General features: G+C 49.4%; 1 protein-coding gene across 10 annotated transcripts in view; it reads right to left on the reverse strand.

The window, feature by feature from the left end:
* Positions 1 to 2742: 2742 nt before the first annotated feature.
* Positions 2743 to 26395, reverse strand: part of LRRC27 (leucine rich repeat containing 27) — a 30281-nt gene continuing 6628 nt past the window's right edge. For 9 of the 10 annotated variants that reach the window (XM_084772104.1, XM_084772106.1, XM_084772107.1 and 6 more), the window contains 8 exons: positions 24325 to 24383; positions 20974 to 21126; positions 18311 to 18683; positions 16048 to 16191; positions 14671 to 14764; positions 7516 to 7634; positions 5610 to 5733; positions 2743 to 3094 (listed from right to left, as the gene is read on the reverse strand). In XM_084772104.1, the coding sequence (XP_084628230.1) occupies positions 2948 to 3094; positions 5610 to 5733; positions 7516 to 7634; positions 14671 to 14764; positions 16048 to 16191; positions 18311 to 18683; positions 20974 to 21126; positions 24325 to 24383 (1213 nt within the window). In that variant the 3' untranslated portion in view covers positions 2743 to 2947. Of the gene's footprint in view, positions 3095 to 5609; positions 5734 to 7515; positions 7635 to 14670; positions 14765 to 16047; positions 16192 to 18310; positions 18684 to 20973; positions 21127 to 24324; positions 24384 to 25695; positions 25823 to 26395 lie in introns of all 10 variants that reach the window. The other variant, XM_084772103.1, reaches the window with a different exon arrangement.

Raw genomic sequence — 26395 nt, forward strand, 5'->3', positions numbered from 1 at the left:
TGACACTAGGAAGGGAACACCACTCAGGATGAGACAGAGCCAAGCATGGGCATGGTCCTCTTACGAAGAGTCACACTTAAAGTGTCTTTACAAGAATCACACACATGAAATTGGTGGCTTCTGAAGTTATGACTTGGGGGTTGCTAAGGAACCTTTTCTTTTTCAGTAAATAAGAACAAGATGGCTCCTGGTGTGTACCAGATAGGGTAACAGCAGCTAAGGTAGAACTCCAGGTCACAAGAGTTATGTGGAAGTAACTCTTAGGGTCTTTGTGAGATTCCAAGAAAACTTTAGGTTTTTATGTGGGAAAAGAGTAAGGCCATATGTGAAGGTCACACACATATGAACCATAGCCATGGATTGTTAGCATTTTAACATTCTTGAAGGCCTCCTTAGGATTTAAAGTACTGTATGAAGAGGAAGGTGAAGGCAACAGGGCTTGAAAGAGTATTTATCTATTTTATGGTTTTAAAAATTAGCTAGAGCTAGGCAGGGTGGCACATACCTTTAATCCTAGCACTCAGGAAGCAGAGGCAGGCAGATCTCCATTTGAGGCCAGCCTGACGTACAAATGGAGTTCCAAGACAGCCAGGGCAGTTATATAGAGAAACCCTGTCTTCTCTATATAATCCTTCTCCCCCCCAAAAAAAATTAGTGGGGAGATGGAATAATTTTATCTGTAATGAAAATGCACACTATACCTGCCTACAGAGCTCTGCTGCTAAGCCTACTTGTTGTTTGGTTTTTTGAGACTAGGTTTCTATGTGTAGCCTTGGCTGTCCTAGACTCACTTTGTAGACCGGGCTGGCATCAAACCCGTAGCAATTCGCCTGCCTCTGCCTCCCAATGCTGGGGTTAAAGTCGTGTGCTACCATGCCTGGCAAGCCTGCCTGTTTTGTTTAATCTGAGTTCTAATTCAAAAAGCTTAAATTTTTCATCCGGGCATGGTAGTGCTTGCCTTTAATCCGAGCACTCAGGGAGGCAGAGGCAGGGGTGTGTGTGTGTGTGAGATGGCTTTCCATGATGATTAGACTAGCGTAAGTTGGTTCTTTCCTACCGTGTAGGCTCTGGGGACTGAACGCAGGCCATCATCTGCCTTGTCAGCAAGCATGTTTACAGTTTAGCCATGAGCCATGTCCCTGGCCTCTCCCTGGCTCTTTTGAAAGTTAGCTGAGCTCCTAAGCCTGCTTTCCCTAACTCATAGGGCATTCTAAACTCTTCTCTGAAGGCCCACCCCACACCATGGAGCTGTTCACAGCTGATTATGAGCATTTTTAAAGCAGTGTCTCTTGGGTCAGCAAGATGGCTTACCAGTAAAGGTACCTGCTGCCAAGCCTGGTGACTTCAACTTTATTCCCCAGGAACCCACATGTTGGAAGAACTGACTTCCTCAAATTAACCTACACGCACACGCACACGCACACGCACACCTAATAACATTTTAAAGAACAGCTTTCTTCTTATCATTCTCCCTTGTAAGATGATGCTGGGATGTCCAGCTTTCCTGCTTTGTTTTTCTCTCCAACTCTAATAAAATGGTCCCTAAGCTTCCTTCCAATTCTGCTTGTTTTTTGTTTTTAATTACTTTCATTTTTCATGTGTATGTTTTGCTTACATGTATGTGCGTGCACCACGTAAGTACGGTGTACCCATGGAGGCCAGGCCAGAAGCGGGTATTGGATCTCTTGGAACTGGAGTTCCAGATGATTGTGAGCTGCTGTGTGGGTGCTCTGGAAGAACACCCAGTGCTCTTATCTACTGAGCCATCTCTCTAACCCCTGAAAGTATGTTTTCAAATTCTTTTGTTTACAAGACCAATAAACTCAAAAGGGGAACCCTGTGTTCCCTGGTTACATACTCTGACAACACATCAACAGAGCCAAAGCCAGGAGAGGGGTGCCCACCAGCTGATCCCAAACATACCAGGAGAGGGGTGCCCACCAGCTGATCCCAAACATACCAGGAGAGGGGTGCCCACCAGATGATCCCAAACATACCAAGAGAGGGGTGCCCACCAGCTGATCCCAAACATACCAGGAGAGGGGTGCCCACCAGATGATCCCAAACATACCAGGAGAGGGGTTATACTTAGTCAAATATCCCAAATCCATCAGAAGAGAGGGTCAACCCCATCTACATAACCTGAATCTAAGAAGGTGAGAGAGATGCTGTTCCAGCTCAGATAGATACTCCAGGAGAGGGGTGTTTAACTCAGACCATCCCCTGAATCTACTAGGAGAGGGAAGGTCTATAGATACTCCAAGGATCTAGAAGCCAGGGGCCCATTTAGGGTCAAGTCTTAACCGGAACTGACACAAGAGGAAACTGAATAGTTCTGGGTCTGTTCTCAACACCCTGAACAAAAAGCCCCAAGTTTATAGTTGCATACAGAGCAGGAACTTGCTATGCAGCCTCTGATTGAGTGGCAGAAGGATTACAGCGGGTAGGGGTAGGGTGGGGGGGGGGTGAGGAGCACGGGATCAAAAGGATATTTTAATTTGGGTGGTGGTGGTGGGATCCTGTAGGGCAGAGGCATGCCTGGGACTAGGCAGCACTGCCTCTGTGCAGGCAAATGGTCAAAGCCAAAGGACACTTTGGTTTGACCAGAATAACGTGCTCCACTAAGCCCCATTTGGACAGACGCCCCCTTCCCACTGGATCATTGGAAACTAGGACACCTTTGTGGCTTGGCTGAAGGCTCCTGTCAACTGGACTAGCAGAAACAGCAACAGAAGAGACTAGTTTGGTTTGCTTACAGCATTCTCCCTTTTAATGCGGCTAAACCTTATACAGCCTCAGAAAGGAGTCGGGTCTGTTAAAAGCTGCAGCCTGTGGAGCAGCTGAAGACCCACCAGTCACTCTCCTGGCTGGTCTCCACACCACAGAGGGGACAGCAGCACCTCACTGTGGGAGGTGCTTTGTCATCCCCGCTGGCACCACCGCTTCCCTAGTATTTTGTGTTAAAAAATATATTTTGAGGCTGTGATGCTGGTGGGTGAAGTGAAAGGTTTCCAGTTAAGGTTGCAAATGGATGTTCTTTGTTCAAGGTCATCTCCAGTTTCAGTTTCCTTAATTCCTCCTGAAGTTTCTTGGCCTTTGGGGAGAAGACGAAGAGGTGTTAAGTTAGGCAGGCAGGAGGAATGAACCTCGCCTTTGGCGCACACGGGCTATTTGCAGGGAGCATTCCGAATGCCTCTTCCTCAAGCCCCCACTGGCTGTATCTTAGTGTAGCCAGTGACATGAAGGGGCCACACAACCTCAGGAACAGAGCCAGCCAGCTGGAGAGGGCCACGGAAGGCAACTGCCCAGGCGGGGAATCAGGTGCCTGTGTGGTGCTCCATGCTTCCCAGCCCATCTGGCAGTCAGGAAAAGGTAAGCCTGAGGAAGTACCTTAGTGGTCAGAGGTGGACAGCGTGAACATTAACCGAGTGATCACCTCTGCCTGCCCCGGGGTGTCTGTCCACGGCGCCAGCTGCCTGAGGAAACCATAGCTCATCCCTCTCCTCCTTTCACTTGTCTCCTCAAGCCCAGCTCCACCACCGCAGCTCAGCCCTGAGGGATGTCTCCCACCTCAGAAGCCTCAGCGCAGCTGTGGGTATGGCCACTCTCAGGTCTACACCACAGCAGTCAGCACTGTTTGCTGGTGGTCCCGTTAATGCGTAGCTTTGCCTCCTGGTGCCTCTTTTTTGATTGTTTTGTTTTGTTTTCTGTTTTTCGAGACAGGGATTCTCTGTGTAGCCTTGGCTGTCCTGGACTTACTTTGTTGACCAGGTTGGCCTCGAACTCACAGTGATCCACCTGCCTCTGCCTCCCAAGTGCTGGGATTAAAGGCATGCGCCACCACCGCCAGGCAGGTGCCTCTTTTAGACTTGTGCCTGTCATTCAGTGTTCCCAAACTGGACAACCCCTCTAAGCCCCTTCTCTTGGACAAACTTGTCTCTCACAGGGAATCTCTGGCCAGAGGCTCTGGTCCCCTGGCAAGTAAGGCCTCCTGGCATTTTTTTATTTTCCCTTGCTCTGCTTACCCCTCTCAGACAACTTTTTGTAGGCAGAATTAATTCCAAATCCCCTAAAGAGGCTGGGCAGGAAGTAACATTCTTGAGGGATGGAGTGTCTGTAATTGCATTTATGCTGCTCTGGCCTCAACTTCCAGGATCTGTCTGGCACTGGGATAGTTCACTCCTTCATCACGACATCAAGCTACTTACACACAGACTCCTGGAACCCTTTATCTATCTATCTCTGTATCCCTCTATCCATCTATCTTTGGGTTGGTTTGTTTGTTTGTTTTTGGGACAGGGTTTCTCTGTATAACCTTGGCTGTCCTAGACTCACTTTGTAGACCAGGCTGGCCTTGAACAACTAACAGAGATCTGCCTGCTTCTGTCTCCCGAGCGCTGGAATTAAAGGTGTGTGCCACCACGCCTGTCTTCTCAGGAGGCTCTTGATAACCCTAACCTCTGGGGACTTCCTTCTTACAAAACTTTGCTGGCCTCAGTCTGTGCTAAAATACAGGCTCTGCTATTATGTCAAAGGTCAGATAATAGTGACTGAATATCAGGGGGGTGTGGCTTCTCCGGAAAGCCAGAGCCCAGTGCTGCAGACGCCCTGCAACTGTTACTGGGCATCCATGGCTTTCACCTTAAAGCCCCTACGTTCCCTGTCTAGAAGGGTAGTGCCAGTTTTGTTTTTCTTGCTGTGCTGGGGTGATGATTAATCTGGGTGTACACGTGATGTGCTTACTTGGCGGGCTCAACCTCATGGTGGGGTGGGGGCCAGTGTTTACTTTAGTCCATCTGGATAGGACACAGACGGAGGCATAGATAGGCTGTGGGAAAAGCCTGGTTTTGGGCCAATGGCAGATTAACCTGGAACTAAGCAATGGTGGGGTCGTGAGCACCCAGGTACCACTATTCCAAAACTTCTGCTTCCTTCCACCAGTTTCCTGTCAGGCCTTTTCCCTGTGCTTCTCTCACGAGTAGGGACATAGAGGCACAAGGTGGGTGCTGACGGTATCAGTCACTCTGTGGGAATGTGGTTAGACTTCCAGAGTCTAGGAAGGGTTTAGGGGGTGAGTGGTCATTCAGATCCCTGTGGATTTGGCACGCCTCCACCCACCCCCCCCACTCCCGCTCCTCCCGGTTTTTCAAGACAGGGTTTCCTCATGTAGCTTTGGCTGTCCTGGACTCATTTTGTAGACCAGGCTGGCCTCAAACTCACAGAGATCTGCCTGCCTCTGCCTCCCTGAGCAGTGTTCTCTTTTTTCAGGCAACACCAATGGGCCCTCTCCAAGGAGCTCCTTTTTCAGCCAGGAAAAGGCTTCAGCCTACCCCCTCTAGGTATGAGGCCTTAAGCAATGAGTCCACAGACTTGTGGAGTGGACCAGTCCCAGATCTGATGCCCATCCCTTCCTCAGAGGTCTTAAGCTATTGTGCTAATCCCAGTATGTCCGACACAGCTGAGGGCTCAAAATGTGGCCAGGATATTTTCTGGAGGCACCCCCACCACCATCACTATCACAGACAAGGCAGGCAATCCACATAGTTAGAGGGTACTGAGAATTCCCTTTCATTAGTGACACATTCCCAAACAGGGCAACAGATACTTACAGTTTCCAGGTCCTGGTTGGCCATCTTCATGTCTTGCAGTGGGTTGGTACCCAGGAAGTTGCGAGCACGGATCTGCTCTGTGTGCAGTCTTATCTTCTCCTCCAGCTCTGCTAACGGTGATGTGCTGGGACACAGACACGTGCTGCTTGGATGTTGGTCTTAGGCTAGCAGGCCTATGAGCCATTCTGAGGCACCAGGTGGCTATGGCATGGCTCCCTGCCTCCCCATAGAGATGCTGGATATGCTTGAGGCAACATCTTGACCCATAAGAACACTATGTTGCTTAAACATCCTCAACTTGGGGCTGGAGAAATGGCTCAGAGGTTAAGAGCACTGTGGATTAGGACCTAGGTTCAGTTCCCAGCACCCCCCACGGTGGCTAACAACCACCTATAACTTCAGTTATAAAAGATATGACATGATGCCTTCTTTTGGTCTCCTCAGGCACTGTATACACACAGTACACAGACACACATGCAGGCAAAACACCCATACATGTAAACATGAATATTTACATACCCTCAAGTCCATGTGTGGTTGTGCCTGTCTAGTAGCTTGTTCTATGCATGTGGAGAACAGCATTTCTTTTCATAGGTTAAACAGTCTTACTGGACTTTTCATTTTTTTTTTTTTTTTCTAAGTCAGGGTTTCTCTGTGTAAAAGCCCTGTCTGTACTGAACTCTCTTTGTAGACCAAGATAGCTTCGAACTCACAGAGATCTGCCTGCCTCTGCCTCTCAAGTGCTAGGATTAAAGGTGTGTTCCACCCACATCTGTCTTTAAAAAACAAAAAACAAACAAACAAACAAACAAACAAACAAAAAACCCTCAGATCAAGGCAGATGTGGGTGGTAAGCTTTATTTATTTCACTAGGAGGCAGAGGCAGGTGGATTGCTGTGAGGCCAGGATAGCCAAGGCTAACACAGAGAAACCTTGTCTCGAAAAAAAACAACAAAAAAAAACAAAAACAAAAAAAATTTGTTTTCTGTATATGAGTGTTCTATTTGTATATACACCTACATGCCAGAAGAGGGTATCAGATCACATTATAGATGGTTGTGAGCCACAACTCGGGACTTCTGGAAGAGCAGACAGTGCCCTTAACCTCTGAGCCATCTCTCCAGCCTTCAACCTGAGATTTCTAAACACATCTCTATCTCTGTTAGTACTGGGACGTGACTCCAAGGTTGTTATTTGTTGTTGACTGTGTATGCATGATTTAGAATGGCAGAAAGAACCTCTGCTAAATGCAGGAGCCTCCCTCCCTCTTCTTGCCCACTTAGCTCTCTGCCACCTGCCCTGGACCCTGTAATTCTTCTACAGCATCCCCAGTGGCTGGGCTCAGGGATCTCACCCCTCCCCTGTTGGTCCTTGGTTGATGGCACATAGCTTCCCCAAAGTTCTCCTGAGCTCCAAGATGGGACTACCAGCTGGCCTAAGGGACGAGTGCCATACCACCATCCCCATTAAGAGCCTAGTGACCCTGTGGGCAGAGATTCCCATCCTAGGGTGTTGGATTCTAAGGGACCATGAACTGGCCTTTTCACGGGTTTCTCCTGCCTTTGTTTTAGCAGAAGCCAATCCCAGCACACCACCATGGGAAGGCTAGGTGTAGTCCTGAGGGATAAAAGGACAGGGCTCAGGGTGAAACAAGGGCTCACGCACTGGAATAACCAGGGCAGGATGGGGGAGGGGGGCATGGTGCCCGCAGGTGCACCCCTAGAGTAGGTGTCTTCTAAGTCCTCCTGGTAGGATGCTGGAAGGTCAAGGGTAGGGGCCATGTCTTTCCAGATCACTCACTGGAGTGAGTGTTCTGGCTGGACATTTGGTGGCACGTCATACATGCATGCATTGGGCAACCTGTGGCATTGAGCTGGGGAGCCCGGAACGCACAGCTGTCACCAACCTCATTTCTGCCCTCTTTTGTGCTGTCCTCTCTTTGCTGTGCTTCACTTTCCCAAGTGGATTCACTGGCATTTTCCCAGGGTCTATCAGATCTATGGCAAAGGGAACCTCTGATGTCATCTAGAAAAATGCAACAAGGTATTTCCAGCAATGCATGAAAAGGCTGCTCTTCCCACAAGCCCACTTGCCAGGCCCATGAACTTGCCCTTCACCCTGCTAGGATACCCAGGGCCTACGGGGTGGGGGTGGGGGTAGGGGTGGGGTTGACATTCTTTACAGACATCCCTGCATCTCTCAAAGGCCCCTGACAGCCCCAGTAGAGGTAGTATTATTGATCAAGGGATCCTGGGTGTGCACAAGGTTGCTATAGTTGACCCAGGATAATCTCTGAGACTCTGTCACATGACAGAAAACACACTACTGTCAACAGGATCCATGTCATTCATCCAGGTGTGAATTGGGTTTAAAAATCACAATACTTCAAGCTAATACGTAAGCACTAATACCAACCAAGTGCATAAAGCACAGGCCTTGAACTTGGCCACGTGCAGGACTGAGGTGCCGGCCAGGGATCTGGACAGTGTTAGTTGGACAGGTGACAAACCTACAAGTGGCCCAGTTGTTGCCCCTGATGGAGAAGCAGCACCCCGAGGGATACCAGGGCATGCCCAGATGTGCCAAGCAGTGCTACAGCTTTCAACAGTCCTGAGTACTCTCAGTGTGTTTCTAGGACATTCCACAGGCCTTCTGCCATGCGGCCACGGCAGCCATCTCTGATTTCACTGGATTGTAGGAAGTGAGAACAGAGCGTGGGAAGAGAGAGGGGCCTTCTGTAATATTAATGTCATGAAAACTCAGCCCACTCCCCACAGGACCCCCTTCCCCAGGCACAATCCTTATTTCTGGACAGCCTGATGACAACTCAGATTTATGACCACCACTCACACTCCAGTTGGCCTTCCTTGCCCACTGTGGTCCACACTGGTCTCCCTTCCCAGCAGCCCTGCCTTCTGCCCTATTGGTCACCCTGCCTCCTGACTGCTGTGGCTTTCCTCCAGGACCTCTCTATACCCATGTCACAGACACACCAGGCTAGTCTCCAAATTCTCCTGTAGCTATGACCCAAGAGATCTCCTGACTGCTGCCAGTTCCCCATGCCCACCCAGTCCCTCTGTGCCTTCCCAAGGCAGGGCTCAGCCTTAATCCCAGCTCCTTCTGAGCTGTCCCGTTCCCTCTTAATACTAGAGGCAAGGGGACCTCATCCTACTGATTACAGCAGTGGAGGTTGAGACATTCCTATCTCACTCCCAGGTCTTCTGCTGTACTGGCCAGCTTGCCGCAGAGCCATCAGATGGCACCTGAAGCTGGTTCTGCAGTTCCAGCAAGCGGATGTGCCTGGGCAGGAGGTGCTGGTAAGGGCAGCAAGGAACACGTGACCAGCACTGATCGCTCTGCTGCCTCCAGGGGATGAGGCGGTGGGGGAAACTAACCCAGCCCCAGATTCATGAGCTGTGCAGTGTGTGTGTGTGTGTGTGTGTGTGTGTGTGTGTGTGTGTGTGTGTGTGTGTCTGTTAGGGGGAGGCAGGCTGTCAGATTCCAAGGCTGACTAAGTAGAGAGAGATTAAGTGGTAGGTGTGAGGCCTGTGGAGGGGGTGAGCCTGCTGCCAGGCCTCCTGCTCTCCTGTTCTATCCTCCTGGAGGGTGGACTTTGCGCTCAGCCAGACCTAGCCTCCCTATCAGACCCGCATCTTTCTTTTCCAGCAGATTTCCTGGCCTGGATGGAGTCTTATCTGCCAGCATGTGCGGTTCAAACCCAGCATTCCTGACGCTCTGAAAAAGGCCTGGAACTCTGGAAGACACAGTTAAGGGGCAAAAGCCACCACACCCCTCTTTTACAGCCACCCCCACCCCGGAAATGCACAGGGAGGGCTGGGATACAGCGGAATTCCGCAGGCTTGCTGACTGTCACAGCTGGTGCACTGTAGGAGGTCAAAAGTCTTCCAAAGAAATTCCAACAGAAACAAATGCATGATGCTAAGTCCAGGTGGGTTTTGTTGTTGTTGTTGTTTTCCTTCATTAAAGTCAGACATTGATTGTTTTAAAAAATTAAAGGCATGTATTTGGTGGGGGGGAAAAACACCCTCATGTATACGTAGTTTATTATTACAGAAAAACACAGGCAATCAACTCTCTTAACAACAACAAAATATAAGTTCCTGAGAACTGTGCAAACTTTTAGGTACAGGGAGTGCTGTTGACTGGGGAGGTTCTCACCAGCTTTACAAGAGCGTGGCAAACACGCAATTACTATGGAGGCCCAGAAAAAAAAAAAAAAACGGGCTCAAAGGTCATAGGCAAGGCTGTTGGTTCCAGAACAACCCGGAGAAGAGAAATGTAAGCTTTTTCTGAATAGGGCAGTAGACCTGGAGTCCCACCAGTGTCTCTTAGCAGTCAGCGCCTGCACACTTAGGGGTCACGAGAAGCGTGGGAAAGGCAAGTGGGCTCACTTTGAAGCCAAGCTGCAAAGGCAGTGCCTCACCCCACGTGGTGACTACCCAGACTGGGCACACTGTGCTCAAGGCTGGAGCATCAGCTCCGCCCAGCGGCCTCCAGTCGTGCACAGCACCCTGGCACCCTCTAGCGACCTCCAGCCTAACTGCAGGAGACAGTATAGACTGAGAACCCCCCACCCCCACCCCAAGGCTGGCTGGCATACCATCTACTGTTGAGTCCCCACTGTGTGTGTGTGTGTCTGCAGATGACAAAATACGTCATGACTAAACATCTATGTTCCCATGCTTCCAAGTAGACTTCTGTCATCTCTGAAAAGTGAACTTTCAGCACTCTGGAGACAGAGGCAGGCAGATTACTGTGAGTTCGAGGGCAGCCTGGTCTACACAGTGAGTTCAGGACAGCCAAGGCTATGCAGAGAAACCCTGTCTTGAAAAAAAACAAAAACAAAAAATAAAGAAAGAAAAATGAACTCTCCAAAGAGTACTAGTTTGTTTGTTTTTGAGACAAGGCATCATGCAGCCCAGGCTGGCCTCAAACTAGATCTGTAGCTGATTCTCCCGTCTCCACCTCCCAAGTGTTAAGATTATGGGCCTATTCTACAATACCACGCCCAGTTTCTGTGGTGCTCATACCCAGGGCTCTGTGCATGCTGGGAGAGCACTCATCAACTGAGAGCCACGCTCAGTTGGCTTGCCCCATTATTAGGATGATTTTCTAGGGGGCTGCTGGGAGCTGTGCTCATAGACTCCTTGGCTGGACAGTCGGGGCGGCTCAAGCCTGTTGGGTTTCTAGCCATTTTTTAATGAACTGCCTGCCACATCCTCTGCCTGTTTCTCTTTCAATCTTTCATTTCTTTTAAAAAACATTCCTGATGAGCTGGGTGCGGTGCTGCATTGCTTTAATCCCAGCACTCAGAAGGCAGAGACAGGCCGATCTCTGTGAGTTCGAGGCCAGCCTAGTCTACAAAGTGGACAGCTAGGGTGACATAGAGAAACCCTGTCTTGAAAAACATGTATATATATTTGTTTATTTTTATTTTATGTGTATGAAGTTCTTTGCCTGGATGTATGTATGTGTATGCCTGGTGTCCAAGTGGACTAGAAGAGGTCACTGGATCTTCTGGAAATAACGTAACAGTTGTGAGCTACCATGTGGGTACTGAGAACTGAACCCAGGTCCCCTGCAAGAACAGCCAGCGTTCTTAAACACTGAGTGATCTTTCCAGCCCTCTTTGGTTTCTTTCTTCCTTCCTTTCTTTTTTTAAAAAAATATTTATTTATTATTATGTATACAATGTTCTGCCTGCATGTACACCTGTGGGCCAGAAGAGGGCATCAGATCACATTACAGGTGGTTGTGAACCACCATGTGGTTGCGGAGAATTGAACTCAGGACCTTTGGAAGAGCAGGTGGTGCTCTTAACCACTGAGCCATCTCTCCAGCCCCGTTTCTTTTTTTCTTTCTTTCTTTCTTTTTTTTTTTTTTTTTGAGACAGGTTTTCCCTGGGTAGCCCCGGCTGTCCTGAAACTCATTCTGTAGACCAGGCTGGCCTCTCCAGTGCTGGGATTAAAGGCATGCACCACCACTGCCTGGCTGATAAAAATGTTTTTGATTCTTTACATCTATAAAAAAAAACTGAGGGATACAGAAAAAATGTATACAAAAGTGAACACTTGGCCATAGTACAACGTAAGTGTTAAATGAATCAGGAACACACAGCCTCTCTGACATCATACAACAGTGCAGAAGGCAGTAAGTACCATGTTGGACCAGAACAGAGCAACTTCAGGATGAACAGAGCAACCAAGGCTGGCTCTCAGCATGTGTTCCCTGAAAGCCTCTCTGGCCCTGATCACATTATTTAGGAAGATCCTGTTTCAGGGTCCAGGATGACTTTAAGGAGCTATTCTATTTTTTTCGAGACAGGGTTTCTCTATGGAGCCTTGGCTGTCCTGGACTCCCTTTGTATTCCAGGCTGGCCTCAAAAATCAGCCTGCCTCTGCCTCCTGAGTGCTGGGATTAAAGGCATGAGCCACCATGCCCAGCAAGGAGCTATTCTTGGGAAAAGCTTCCTGGGTAAGAAATGCATGTGACACCAGGTAACAGGTCTTGTTTGGGCTGGAGGAGCCCAAATCTCTTGAACTTCCATCCCAGGTGATGGGCACTCCTTTGTCCAGATATCTAGTAGTGTACAAAGGTGGCAGAGCTGTGTCTCTGTTGGCCATGAGCAGGGGACCCACACCACCCAGGGACCCTATCTTCATCAGCATATGAAAGCCCCGCCCTGTATTTTCTGTCACTCTCCTGGGATAGTCTACCATATTGAATTTTTCCATTGTTTGAGTTAGGTGAATGACAGCAGCCTGGGGAATGTTAGGTGGTAAAAGAACAGTGACTGAAGCCTAGCCAGCCATCAGCTGCCAGCCCTACTGCAGACATCAGTGACAGTGGGTCCTGCTAAGACTTCAACAGCGGTCTCTGCTTAGACAAGTTTCACCAGAACTCAGTGACAAAGGGGCATGACAGACTATCAGCAAGGCCCTACTGCAGAGCCGGTGATGAAGGGCCCTGGTAGAGAATGTTTCCCAAGGCCTGGGTCAGCCACAGAGAAGAGGGCAGCGAGACTTATAGGGATCAAGGCTGGTGTCTTATTTTTCTATTGCTGTGAAGAGACACTATGGCCAAGGCAACTTTTAAAGGAAGAGTTTACTGGGTGCTTGCTCACAGTTTCAGTGGGTTAGTCCATGGGCATCTTGGTGGGGAGAATGGCAGCAGGCAGGCAGACAGACAGCGTGGCACAGGAGCAGTACCTGGGAGCTTATACATTGAGACAACCATGAAGTAGAAAGAGAGCTAACTGGGAATGGTGTGGGCTTTTGAAACCTCATAGCCTGGTACTGGAGGCTCCTCCTCCAACAAGGCCACATTTTCTAATTTTTCCAAAAGGGTTCCACCAACCGTGGACCACACAGGCCAATCTGAAACTATCACAGCTGGCTACACTGTGACACGCCCCCTCCAGAGACACACACACACACACACACACACACACACACACACACACACACACAGGGCTGCTCAGAGAAAGATACATCGTTGCCCCTGGTGCAAACCTCTAACTAAAGCCTAGGAAGTGAAATCAGATGGAAACACAACTTGCAAAAGTCACTGCTCAGCACTAGCCCAGGGCATCAGGTCAGGACAGACTGTGAGACAGAACTGCCCAGCTAGAGCACACCAGAGGAGACGGATGCCAGGTGACAAGAGGATCCCACCAGATCAGGTGTCTGTAGAGAGGCTGGTGAGGGGCAGTCTTCCTTTGGGTCCTTATATTGCAGGACCAGGCATGCCTATTCTGAGAACTGCTCTGTGATGTGAGAGGATGTCAGCTTCAAAGGAAGAGAGGGAGAGAAGGAGGGAGGGAAGGAGGGAGGGGGGAGGGAGGGGGGAGGGAGGGAGGGAGGGATGACCTCTGCACTGACTTCAAAACTTTACTATAAATTCTAAAACTAGTTTTGGGATTTTTTGTTTTGTTTTGTTTGTTTGTTTGTTTGTTTTTCGAGACAGGGTTTCTCTGTGTAGCCTTGGCTGTCCTAGACTCACTTTGTAGACTAGGGTGGCCTCGAACTCACAGCGATCCGCCTGCCTCTGCTGCCCAAGTGCTGGGATTAAAGGCGTGCACCACCACACCCAGCTGTTTGTTTTTTATAATGAAGACCTGCAGGCCAGCATAGCTAGGTTCAAACAGCCTGTGCAAGGTCTTGAGACCTTCCTCAAGCTACTGACTTAACCAATAGCTTACTTGACATGGGAAGCTTTTCGTTTTGTTTTGTGTTTGTTTGTTTTGTTTTTCAACGTAGGAGGTTTCTCTGTGTAGCCCTGGCTGTCCTGAAACGTGCTCTGTAGACCAGGCTGGTCTCAATCTCACAAAGATCCACCTGCCTCTGCCTCCCATGTTTGCAGACTAAAGATGTGTATCACCATCACCTGACCAGACACAGGGAATATTTTTTAGAAAAAAAAGAAAGAAAGAAAGAAAAAGCATTTGTAATCAAGCTAAGAAAGCACCCTGCCTGTCTGGGCCCAAGTACAGAGGATGCCAGGCACATTCTGGAAGAACAGCCAGCTCTCTGTGCTGATTGTCCCCTGTGGCCTACAGGAGGACCAGGATCAGCAAGGGATACTGTGCAGACATCCTGTGAAACACAGTCTGAGAGGGAGGACCTTGGGATTAGGGACTGGCTGCAAGGCCACTGTTCTTTAGGTCCCAAAGTGACTGGCACGTGTGTGTGTGTGTGTGTGTGTGTGTGTGTGTGTGTGTATGTGTGTGTGTGTGTGTGTGTGTGCAGTTTACAGGACAATGTCCACAGACACATCTCAACCTAGTGGTGTTTGATCTTCCCCCTCAAGTCCTTCCCTGTTTTCCTCTCTGAGCACTGAGTCTTTCAGATGGACCGAGTCATCGGTGGGCAGAGGCCCCCCTCAAAGGCCAGGGCCTGCGCCCAGAGCACTCAGCTGCCATGCTCACAGGGTGGAGCTGTGTGCAGCACCACCGACTTAGAGGGATGGCCCTGGACACGCTGTGTGAGCCCCACCCTGCTCACACATGGGACCAGCGCCACCTCCTCTACCACCCACGTACCATGTTCCTATTTGGAGGCTGGAATTTATTGAGCTCCCTCTTGTTCCTCATCAGCTGGGTCTGCTCTCTCCACTCCTGCAGAACTCTCTTGTCTCTGGAGAAGAGACACATTAAAGTCACAAGCTGTAAGTTACTTCAAGTAGAGCTTGCAAGATCTGGGGCCACTTCAGCTTCCCAAAGGCCTTCCATCTATCGTCCCTAGTGAGTTAGTAAGAGGCTGGTAGTGCCTCCCCTCAATTCTGCTGCCCCTCCCCTCCCCTCCCCCTCCCCTCCCCTCCCCATCCCCTCCCCCTCCCCTCCCCTCCCCATCCCCTCCCCCTCCCCTCCCCCTCCCCTCCCCTCCCTTCCCCTCCCCTCTTCTTCCCTTCAGATGGGCTTCTTTTGAGCAGAGACAAGGATAGACAGATTCTAACTGAGACACCCCGTGGATGCAGGGTGCAGTTCCACAGAGATGCCAGCCATGGGCCACCACAGATGCTGCTTGTGAGCAGTCTGTCCCCATCAGTTCCCAGACAAACAGAGACAGACTTCCTGGTTGTGGCCTCAGGAGGTTTATTTATAGCCAGGCTTCAGAGGGGGAGGAGTGGGCAGCTTCAGGGACCTGAGCCTGATGTGGCCTGACCCTGACAGGACAGGAAGGGGGCAGGGGAGGGACAGTAAAACTAAGTGGGAGAGAAGATGAAGTCAAAGGCAGTGTGTGGGATGTGACTAGGAAGTTCACAGAGGATAGGGACATCGAGAGCCAATCCTTGTTTTCAGCAGCTTGTACATGTCCACTGGGATCCCCCACTGGCCAAACCCAACCATGAATACTGGGGTCGTGTGGTACTGTGGACGTGGTCCATACTGGTTAGCTGCAGCTGGGTTGTCAGTGGAGCTGTAGAGCAGAGAATAGTTGTTGAGAATGGATTGGTGACAAGCTGGCTGCATGAACCCAAGGGTAGGGAGTATGTCAACAGCGTGCCACCAACATGAGAGAAGCTCACAGGTGACAGTCACTTCTGACAACATTCGTTAGATATGACGGCAGGCCCCTAGGGACTAGCAGGGGAGAAGGCAGGTACTTGGCGCTTGGAAAGTTCAAGGCACTAGGAAAACGCAGGCAGGCAAGCATGCACTGGGAAAAGGCAGGGGACAATAAACTGCTCAAAGGACACCCATTTAACTACCATGCTGTGCTGCCGAGCAAGGGCCTGGGCATGTCAGAGAACTGCAGACCATGAAAGCATGAAAAAGCTTCCAAAAGAGGGAAGCTGATCCAGGCTGAGCGGGAGAACAGAAGCCACCAGACCTGGTCTGAGGCTGGTGACAAGATCACACCAGCTTGGTTGGCCACCGGGAAATCCCCCACTCCTGATGTTATCATCCCAGGCACACCTCCTCCGCTGCTCCAGCAGTGTCTCCTCTTGGAGTTCCTGGAGAGCGGCTGTGTGACTCTCTGCTAGCCTTTTTGTAGAAACTGTGTTTTGGTACATCGAAGGGAGGCTAGGCAAGATGCCTTTGAAGGAGGTGGACTTCTTTCTAAAATCACAAGATGTTTATGGCTGAAAATGTGACTTTATGATTCTTACTCACACCAGTGGGAGATACAATGCTGACTATATACAGATTTAAAAGAAGGGTTACAAGCTGAACCCCTTTAATCCCAGCACTCAGGGAGGCAGGCAGATGGCTGTGAGTTTGAGGCCAGCCTGGTCTATAAATCAATTCCAGGACAGCCAAGGCTACACAGAGAAACCCTGTCTCAGAAGAACAACAAACAAACAGACACACGAACAAACAAACAAACAAAAAAAGAAGGGTTACAAGTAAAAAGCCAAAACTAAGACCCCAGTTCCCTCCCCTAATCAATAACAGGAACTTTTTTTGTTTTTGTTTTTTCGAGACAGGGTTTCTCTGTGTAATCTTGGCTGTCCTGGACTCACTTTGTAGACCAGGCTGGTCTTGAATTTACAGAGATCCTCCTGCCTCTGCCTCCCAAGTGCTGGGATTAAGGTGTGCACCACAATGCCCAGCTGGGAAAACTTTAAAAGCAGGTCTGGTTGGTCCACTGCATACTGAAATCGTCACTGCTCACAGCTATAGCAATCTAGGGAAAACTTCAGTACGATCCATGTCAATTGAGGACTCTGTCTTCCAGATGTCCACCAGCTACTGAAAGGACACCAGGAGATGGCACAGTGTCAACAGAGGGAACTAGAGGGAGTGTGGCCACACACTGAACGTTCCAACCTCTCAAGTCACAACAGTCTCCCAGGGCTGAGGCCTGGTATCTATGTTTGACAGAGAGACAAACATAAAGTTTTAGAGAGTGGGACCATGTCTGGTGGAATAAATTGTCATTATTATTCATCACAGTGTGGGTAAGAGGGAGGGAAGAGGTTTCTGAACAGCAGAGTAGACTGCTGCTGTTCTCTTTGCCTGTGATTTCAAACTAAGAACATTCCAGTAGCCCCGGGCCACTAAGAACACATGCTGTGGTGCAGGGTGCCCGAACTTCTTGGCTGTAACATGTATGACTGTTTTAAGGTTTCCATAAGTGTTCAAACCCAGGGGCTGCAGAGATGGTTCAGTGGGTAACAGTACTTGCTGGACAAGTGTGAAGATTTGAGTTTGCCTCCCAGGCACTCAAGAGTAGGGGGTGCATACCTGTAATCCCAGCACTCGGGAAGACAGAGGCAGGTGGATTGCTGTGAGTTTGAAACCAGCCTGGTCTACAAAGTGAGTTCAGGACAGTCAATGGCTACACATAGAAATCCTGTCTCGGAAAAAACAAAACAAAACAGGACAAAACAAAAAAAGAAAGAGCAAGCTGAAGAAGGTTCAGTGAGACCCTGTCTCAAAGATCAAGGTGGAAAGTGAGACATATTACATCATTCTTTAGCCTTCATATGCGCACACATTGGCAAGTACACCCACACATCTGCATATATGAACATCCCCCCCCCGCCCCCGCCATCGGCAGCAAATAACACTGACAGTGCTCACAACCACAGTTTAGCTAAAGAGCCAGCTGTTCTCCAAGCAGCCTCTGCCTGTCATCTTCAGACGTCACAGCTCCTGTTGGTAGTTTCCTAAATTCCCAGATAGAGTTTTGGTTTTGTTTATTTTTTTTTATTTTTTTCCAGACAGGGTTCCTCTGTGTAACAGTCCTGGCTGTCCTGGATCCCTTTGTAGACCAGGCTGGCCTTGAACTCACAGAGATCTGCCTGCCTCTGCCTCCCAAGTGCTGGAATTAAAGGCACATGTAGAGTTTTAAAACACTGGTTATTGTTAGTTCTTAGACTCTGTCACCCCCAGGAGCCTAGTCTTGTTGCTATGACACAACTCTGGAGGATGTGTGAGCGGACCGAACACACTCCCATTCTCTATACAGGCAGCACCACACAGTCACACACTGCACACACATTACACACTACACGTGAGCTGAACTCCATCCACATGCCCTGCTCTGCCAAGTGTGTTCTGTGACACTGGTCTGTCTGCTCTGGCCCCATAGTCAGGGCTGGTTCAACATACGCTAAAGAACGGGTTTTAGAACAGACAAGCATTTTAGAAAGTGGACACTGTGCTTTAGGAGATTATGACATAACTTCACAGCTCTGTAGGTCAGGACGTGTGCCTCAGTGTGCTGCCTTACCTGACTAAGGACCCCGGTTTCTGCTTCCTCTTCTCCTTGGCGTTTAGTGCTGCCCTGAGGTTTGGAGGCAGCTCAATAGCCAAGAGCTTCTTCTCCTGAAACTCCGCCTTCTCATTCTCCACGATTTCCTGCCTCAGCTTCCAGAAGCGCTTGATCTCCTCCTCACTGGGCCAGTTCTCAGAGGTGGCACTGGGTCTGCGGAGCTTGCTTAGAGTTAGCTTCTCCATACGTGGGAAGAAGTTGGCCTTCTCCTTAGCCACAGCCGCCTTGCAGCCTGGGCCGGTAAGGTCTTTCTCATTGGAAACGCCTTTATGGGGCTGACCAAGGATGGGATATGGGAGGTCATTGAGGCCCATCTTAAGCGCTGAGACTTCTGGTGGAGTAAAACGACATTTTAGTGTTTGGGGGGGGGGGCCAATCTTCACTGTCAACTTATCTGGGTTTAGAATTACCCGGGAGGCACACCTCTGGGTGTATCTGTGAGGTTGTTTCCACTGAGGTTGAACTGTGGAAGATTCACCCTAAACGCGGGTGGCTCCAGCCGTTGGGCCAGGGACCCAGTCGGTGGGTATCAGCGTCCATCACTTTCTACCACCTGACTGCAGACACACTGTGGCCGGCTGCTTCAAGCACCTGCTGCCATGGCTTTCCCCTGATGGCCTGCATGCCCTCAAAGCCCTGAGAGCCAACATAAGTCTTTCTTCCTCAGGTTACTGTTACCAGGCATTTTGTCACACCAACATGAGACGTTGCCTACAACAGTGGCCAGTAAGTCAATACTCCAGGATCAGCTAGAGGTCAGGGCCATAGCCTTTGTTCCTTTGCAGAGTGTCTGGAACATGGGAGGGAAGTCCGCTTAGGTCGGGACCAGTTGGACCCCACAGGCTGCCATTGACCCACGGCAGCTGCTGGGCAGGGGACAGACACGCTGCTTCAGAAGCCCTGACCTCCTCACACCTTCTCCACCTACGGCACAGTGTGTCTTAGCCCATGTGCACGAGGCAATTCTCGCCATCCTTATGACCATTTCTGCTCTCCTTTCCCAAGATATCCTGAACCTTTATTTCAGCTAAAAGCTAGCCCATGTGCCTGCTTTCTTTATCACACTTTGCTGACTTTTAAAGGTTTTAGTTCTGTGTGAACTACTGAGAGGGGAAAAAAAAAAACAAGTCCAAAGAGAATTCACTGCTGAGTCAGTGTGGCACCCGCCCGGGGGGGGGGGGCATAGGCTGCAAACTTGCCCTCAGAAGGAAAGAGGCTCAGGACCAGGAGCCAGGAGGTGCAGGACTGGACAGGAGCTGAGGCGTGGGCTCAAGCAGAGTAACCCTGCCACCATCCAGCAGCTTCTGGTAAGCATCTTGACCACTCTCGACTTTCGTTGACCAGCTCCCTTCTTGCATTTGTGCCAAACACATCAGAACAGGAGTGACTTCCGCTCACAAAGTCTATCCCAGAGCCAGGTGGCCACACTAACTTCCCTCATCTATCACATCATCGTAGACCTGTGGCTGTCCCAGTGACATTTCTTGCACTGTTTCCTGGCGCCAGACCCAGTGCCTTCCCGGAAGTGTGGCGTCCTCCACTTCCTATGCTTTACTCCCCTCTGGCTCAGAGTGGAGCTTCTCCCTTTCATGGCACTGCCACTTCTTAACAGTGCACATTTCCTCCCAGAATGCTTTCTCATTGGGATCCGGCATGGACGCCGCCCTCACTCCTGCCTCTCGGTAATCCATAATCCCGTGAGTGCTCCTGCCTCTGTCAGCCACATGGTGCTTTCCTCTTTTATCCTGTCCTTTGCCTTCAGGGACTCGGGGTGCCATTGCAACCTCTTGGAGTCTTGCTACGTGCTGCTTTTCCCTAAATCACGTGCCTTTACATAGGCGGTCTAAGGCACTGGTGTGAGGGGCCACCCAAGGACGAGCCCTCAGCTAGGTCCCCATGTAGTTAGTTACAGGAACCTTTGAGGCCTAACACCAGCATCCCATAAGCCTCCTGGCCCCCACCCTAACCCCTCACCCCTGCACACAAGCCTCCCAGGGACTTGCTAAAGTGCAGCTCCTGGCCTTCCCTGCTGCCCAGTGCCACTCTCTCTCTCAAGTTTCCTGGGACACTCTCAAAACCACCCACAGGCCCTCGAATCCCTGTCTCAGAGCTGATTCTGGAGACAAAAAACTAAGGCCCTTTATGAATGTGAGTGTTTTAAAACATTGCAACCCAGGGCACTGATGATGGATTGAGGCAGAGGCCCCTCCCCTCCCCTCCCCTCCTCTCTGGATGGTCAATATGCTGACCAAATGGGATGGTTTAAGCATCTCACCACAAAGGGGACCATGTGTTGTTTATTAAGTTAGCTCCTGGTATCTAGGCAGGAACAGGATATGTTTTGAGGCGCTTTTAAAAGCCTTGTCTGGAGGAACACAGGGACCTCTCAAAGCAGCTGCTTGCTAGTGGCTCGGAGGCAATGGCTTCTCCAGTTGCCTTATCCCATGACCTTTAACCATATCTACCCAGACAGGTGTAGACTTCTCAGAGTAGCCTTGAACCAGGGCTGGGCTCGGCATTTGGGCCAGCGTAGGGGCCAGCCTTTGCCATGTGAGCCCCCACAGAGGCTGGAGAAGAGGCACCCCTAGTTTTCATCTAGTCATAGAAAATTCTCTACAAACCCTGAAGCGACTCGTCTCCGGGGAAGGCAGTCTCCACCGAGCAGATGCGCAGGAAGGTGAGGATGGCTACCAAGCCTTTCTGCACGATCAGGTGAGGCGGGAATTCCAGAGGGCAGTGTCTCAGGTTCAATGCCTTCAGTGTGGTGACCTGCCCTGTGGCGGAGGAGGAACTTCAGTACTCTCTCCACTTCTTACAGAGGGACCCAGGAGGAAGAGAAGAGCAACCGTTCCCACACCGAAAACCAATTTGGAGCAGGAGAGATGACAGATGTTTGAGGTTTTCTCCTAAAAGCTCTTCAGGCAGGGCTGACAAGATGGCTCACTGGGTTATGGCACTTGCCACTAAGAACGTGAATTCTACCCCTGGGACCAACGTAGTGGAGAGAGAACTAACTCCTGCAAGTTGCCCTCTGACCTCCACACTCATGCCATAGCACAGCTGCATATTCACATACGAAATCAGTGTAATAAAAAGTCCAAACAAAGCGGGGTTTGATGGCACACACCTAGCAAAGGCAGGCGGACCGCTGTGAGTTTGAGGCCAGCCTGGTCTACAACGTGAGTTCAGGACAGCCAAGGCTACACAGAGAGACCTTGTCTCAAAAAACAAACAAACAGACAAACAAAAAAACAAACAAATCAAAAAACCAACAAAACAAAACAAAAAAGCCCAAACAAAACTCTTTAGGGGAGACAGGTAAGAAAGATAGTTAATGATAATAAAAGTAAACCAAATAGCAACCTTCAAGTGAACAGCAGAAAGTGGCTACATTACCCAAAATGTCCCTTAGTAACATAAAAGCTATATGACGTATAAAGAAAAACAACCTGTATTGAGGAAACAGGTGTCACAGACTCTGTTTCTAGGTAGCCCAGATGCCAGGATTAGCAGATAAAAGCATCAGAGCCATTATAAATATAGCCAAGGAAATGAAAAAGGTGTCTATCTAATTAGAGGAAAATACAATAAAACACCTAAACAAATAGGAATGCTATAATGAAAACAGGAAGTATGGAAAAATACCAACAGTTCTTGAACTGAACACGGCGTAAATTGCATCCAAAAGTTTAGCAGAGAAACTAACTCAGCAGTGGGTGTTGATGGAGCCGGGGATGCAGCACACTTGGTAGAGTTCTGTCTAGTATGTGCAAGGCTCTGGGTTCCATGCCCAGCATATACCAGGTACGGCTGCACATGCCTGAGATTGCAGATGGAGTCAGGGATCTCCTGAGTTTGTGGTTATCTTCAGTTAGATGGGGGAATCAAGGTCCAGCTTGGGCTATGAAAGACTGTCTCAAAAGAAATGGATGAGGGGAGAGCAGGTCAGGAGAACTGACAACCGTCATTCGTTTGTTTATTCTGTTGTTTCTGTGGAGACAAGGTCTCGTCCCACTGGTGCCCAGGCTGGCCCAGAATTGCTCAAGCACAGAGCAATCTTCCTGTCTCGGGTCCCAAGCGGCTGAGATTAAAGGCCCGAGTCACCAAACTGGGTTGAATTGACAATTTCTAAGACTGTCTTATGGATCCACTTCCTAACCGAGTCTCGAGGGTGAGTGAAAAGCAGCCATCTTCTTCAGTATTTGCTCTTGTGTATAACAGCCACGTCACGGTCTTTATTTCCTCAATATTCACCTTTTGGGGCACCTTCCCCCACATTCCCATTTCTAGAGGGGCTTCATGGCCAACTGATCAGGTCAGGAATAAAGCATGGGAAGCCAAAGATATCTGCCCGTTCTCTCTAAAGTGCCCAGTGCTTTAGTGACAGAATCACACCGAACGCAGCTTCCTTTCCCTCCCGGCCATGGGTGCTCAAACCTCCTGCATTTCAGTAAAACTTTGAGGGAGCTGCGTACAGTTGGCTTCTGCATTTTTACCTGACAGTCTCGGCCTTTTAAATGGGGAAGCCACACTCATCACAGAAAGCTACGCGGAGAAGCTCTAGTTGTGTATAGGCTAAGCAGCAAGCTGGGCTGATCTTCACAATTAATCTGGTGGTTTGGAATCACCCAGGAGACGCCTCTGGAGCGTCTATGAGGCGTCTCCAGGGAGGTTTAAGTGCGGGGAGGGAAAATCCGCCCTGAATGTGGAGGGCACCATACTATGAATCTTTGGGTCATGGGTCTTTGACTAAAAAGGCAAAAAGCAGCAAGCCATGAGCAAAGCACCAGAGTTCCCTGCTCTCTGCTTCCTGACTTGTCCCAGCTGCACACTTGTGTCACAGTGAACTCTTCATGCCTTCTTTGCCATGAGCCCAAAAAAAAAAAAAAAAAAAAAAAAAAAAAATCCTTCTACCTTCAAGGCTGTTCCTGTCAGGTATTTGCTCACAGCAGTGAAGAAAATAACTTTCACATAGGCCATGGGTGAATCACACCAGAGACCGTGTTGAGTTGGATGTCATGCCAGAGCACATGGATGCAGTGAAGGCAGGGTTTCTGGTCAAAGTGCAGTTCAAATATATGTTAGGGAAGAGAGATCTGGAAATCAAAATTCAAGCTTCCAATGCAACAAAGTTAGAAAAAAAAAAGCAAAGCAAACTTAAATAGACAAAGATGAGAGCAGAGACTAACGTGCAAAGGAGAAAATGACCGTCCTTGTCAACAGCACAGAAGATGCACTCAAGGCCGTGAATGGCCACACACATCCACTTGGGCCTCGGATGCACAAGTGAGCCAAAGGACTGAGGAACTGAGGTTAAGGAAGAGCACTGAAGCCAGGCAGCTGGGACTCAAGAGTGGCCTGGCTTCCACGGAAAACAAAGCCACATGATGGCAGCGTGCGGAGTTGTACAGGCAGGTTTTCTTAGGCTGTGTGCTCTAAGTGAAGCTTAGTCTGGCCTTGCCACAGACAACACACAGTGTTAACAGCTCCTCCACGAGAGAGTAGGCATGAGGTCTTAAGGAACTTGGAGCCAGCTCTATGAACATGCCTGGCACGGGGTACCGGTGGGGGTGGGGGTGGGGGTGGGGGTGAGTATGGTGATCAGGGTAAACGAAGTAGAAAGACACCCCTCCACCACCACTGTGGGTAGCACCATTCCCAGGGCTGGGATCCTGCACTGTAGAGAAAGGAGAAAGTGAGTTGGACACCAGCATTCATCACTTTCTGCCTCTTGACTATGGATGCAATGTCAGTTCCTGCCTCCTTCACTTCCCCACTGAGAACCTTTGAACTGCGAGCCGAAATAAACCTTTTCTCCCTTAAGTTGCTTTTGTCGGGGTATTTTATCATAGTGACTGGAAACATAATAATGTGGGAAAGGGACTTTCTGTCTCCCCTCGCATCTCTACCATGAGCCCTGGAAACTTCAAAGCATTTAAAGTCACCAGTCACTTCATTGCTTCGGTACTTACCTAGTTCAACAGGCAACATTTTGATAGGATTTCTTTCTAAAAGCAAAGTTTTCAAATGCCTTTAAGAGGAAAAAAAAATATATATATATATGTTAGAAAGAAGATTAAATGGCCGTCTGTAAAATACGTCAAAAGTTCTCATTTTCCTTTTCTTGGGTCACAGGTGTCCTAACACACACCCACACCATGCACTGTGGGTCACAGATGTCCTCACCATGCATTTCTGGCAAACATCCAAGAGTCAGAGAGCAACAGGAGGGCTACATGGACTCTGTCCTTACCCTGTCCACCTATCCTGTTTTAGTTTTTTTTATATTTAATTCTTAAGACTGTGCCCATTATTAGTTTACTGCTTTCCCTTTCTCCTTTACTTCTCAGGGACCCTCAGCCAAAATGTGGCACAAGGTCTCAGACAGCCTGTTCCTTCACTGTGCTATCCATCTGAAGATGGGTCTGCCTCGTGCTAGCAGAGGGCAGGGCTCTAGGCCTGAGCCTCACCCAGAGCATCTGAATGGTGCTGACACCACTGGCCTCTGGACTGACGGGCTTAGTGTGGCCACATCTGAGGGACCTGAAGCAGAGAGAAGGCATGCTGGGGTAGAGTGCGCTAACGCCCCACTGCCCTGGAGCACAGCCCGTGCCTACTTCATTCACCGTGGTGCTGCTCTCTCAGGAATTCCCATGATTCGAAACTTGTTTTTGAGACAGAGTTTTCCCCTGTAACATGGCTGGCCTGGACCTTGTTATGCAGACCAGAGTGGTCGCAAATTTTCAACAATCCTCCAGTCTCTTCCTCTCTAGTGCTAAGATTACAGGCATATACCACACCATGCCTTATGTGAAGCTTTTTATGAATAAACATCTTTTTTGAAAGAATTATTGTTTAAAAAGGTATGTGTGTGCATGGTTTTTATGGCCTATATGTACGTACACGCACCATGTGCCCATGAAGGCCAGAAGAGGGTGTCAGACGCCCTGAAGCTGGAATTACAGAGGGCCATGAACGGACCATGTGAGCCTTGCTGCTCTCCTGCAAGCCCGGCAAGCCCTGTCAACCACTGAGCAAACTCTTCTGCCCAAGGATCTTAACGTGATATAGAGAGGCAAGTTACTGCAGCCTTCTCTGACCCAGCTGGCCAGCTTAGCCGTGGTGCCCTTTAAATCTGCTTCTAAGGAAACAGCCAGCAAGACGTGCCAGCTCTCCTTGAGCAGCTGACTGTGACTCAAGCAGCATGCCATGGACTTCTCTAGCAGCAGAGCCAAAGACATTCCGGCCCGGCCCATTTGGCGTGGCTTCTTTTGCAAGAATATTTACTTAAAATTTAATATTTACCAACTCTTAAATCTGAAAGTATGCAGGGAGGTTTCTACCTTATATAGTGATACCCGTGTGATGATGAACCTGTGTCAGTCCGTGTGCTCTGTTGGTAGCCAGGCCGTCCTCATCGGTTACCTCAGCACCAACTTACAGCTGTGCACACACCTGCCAGCTTGTAGCCTCAGGAGAACGAATCAACACGCCTTGTTTTAATCTCTGTGCCCACGCTAACACAGCCACACATGGTGGAGGGGGGTGTCTCTGATGGTGCTATTGTTTTAATTATTTTTTTTAACTTTAAAGCATTTAATGAGCCCATAATTACTTAAAATGTCTAATTAATATGTTTCAGCCCTTCAGCAAGTGGATCCAATTTTAATGACATAATGGGTCTAAAATCAGAGGCTCAATTATAAATTAAACAACACAAAACCAGCTGGTTTTGACTGTCAAAATCTAAGGATTCCAGATCTGAGGACAGAGCACCTCGTTCGGGGAGAAGCAGGAAGTGGCCCCTTCAGCATCTGAGTTCCTGTAACCTTAACCCTCAAGGACGACTACTCGCTGGGCGGAGGGTTAACAATAAAATAATTTGTAGATGAAAACCACTCAGATATCCCAGCACAGAAGATGGTTTCCTTGTGAGGAAAAAAAGCCACGCTACACAGGACACAAGCCTAGAAGACCAGGTGGCCTGGCCAAGCACCTGGCAGAAACAGGAGTGGGCAGAAACACCACCCAAGAGGCCGCCTC

Source organism: Acomys minous (genome assembly GCF_964271855.1).
Source record: "Acomys minous genome assembly, chromosome: 2".
Taxonomy (NCBI): domain Eukaryota; kingdom Metazoa; phylum Chordata; class Mammalia; order Rodentia; family Muridae; genus Acomys; species Acomys minous.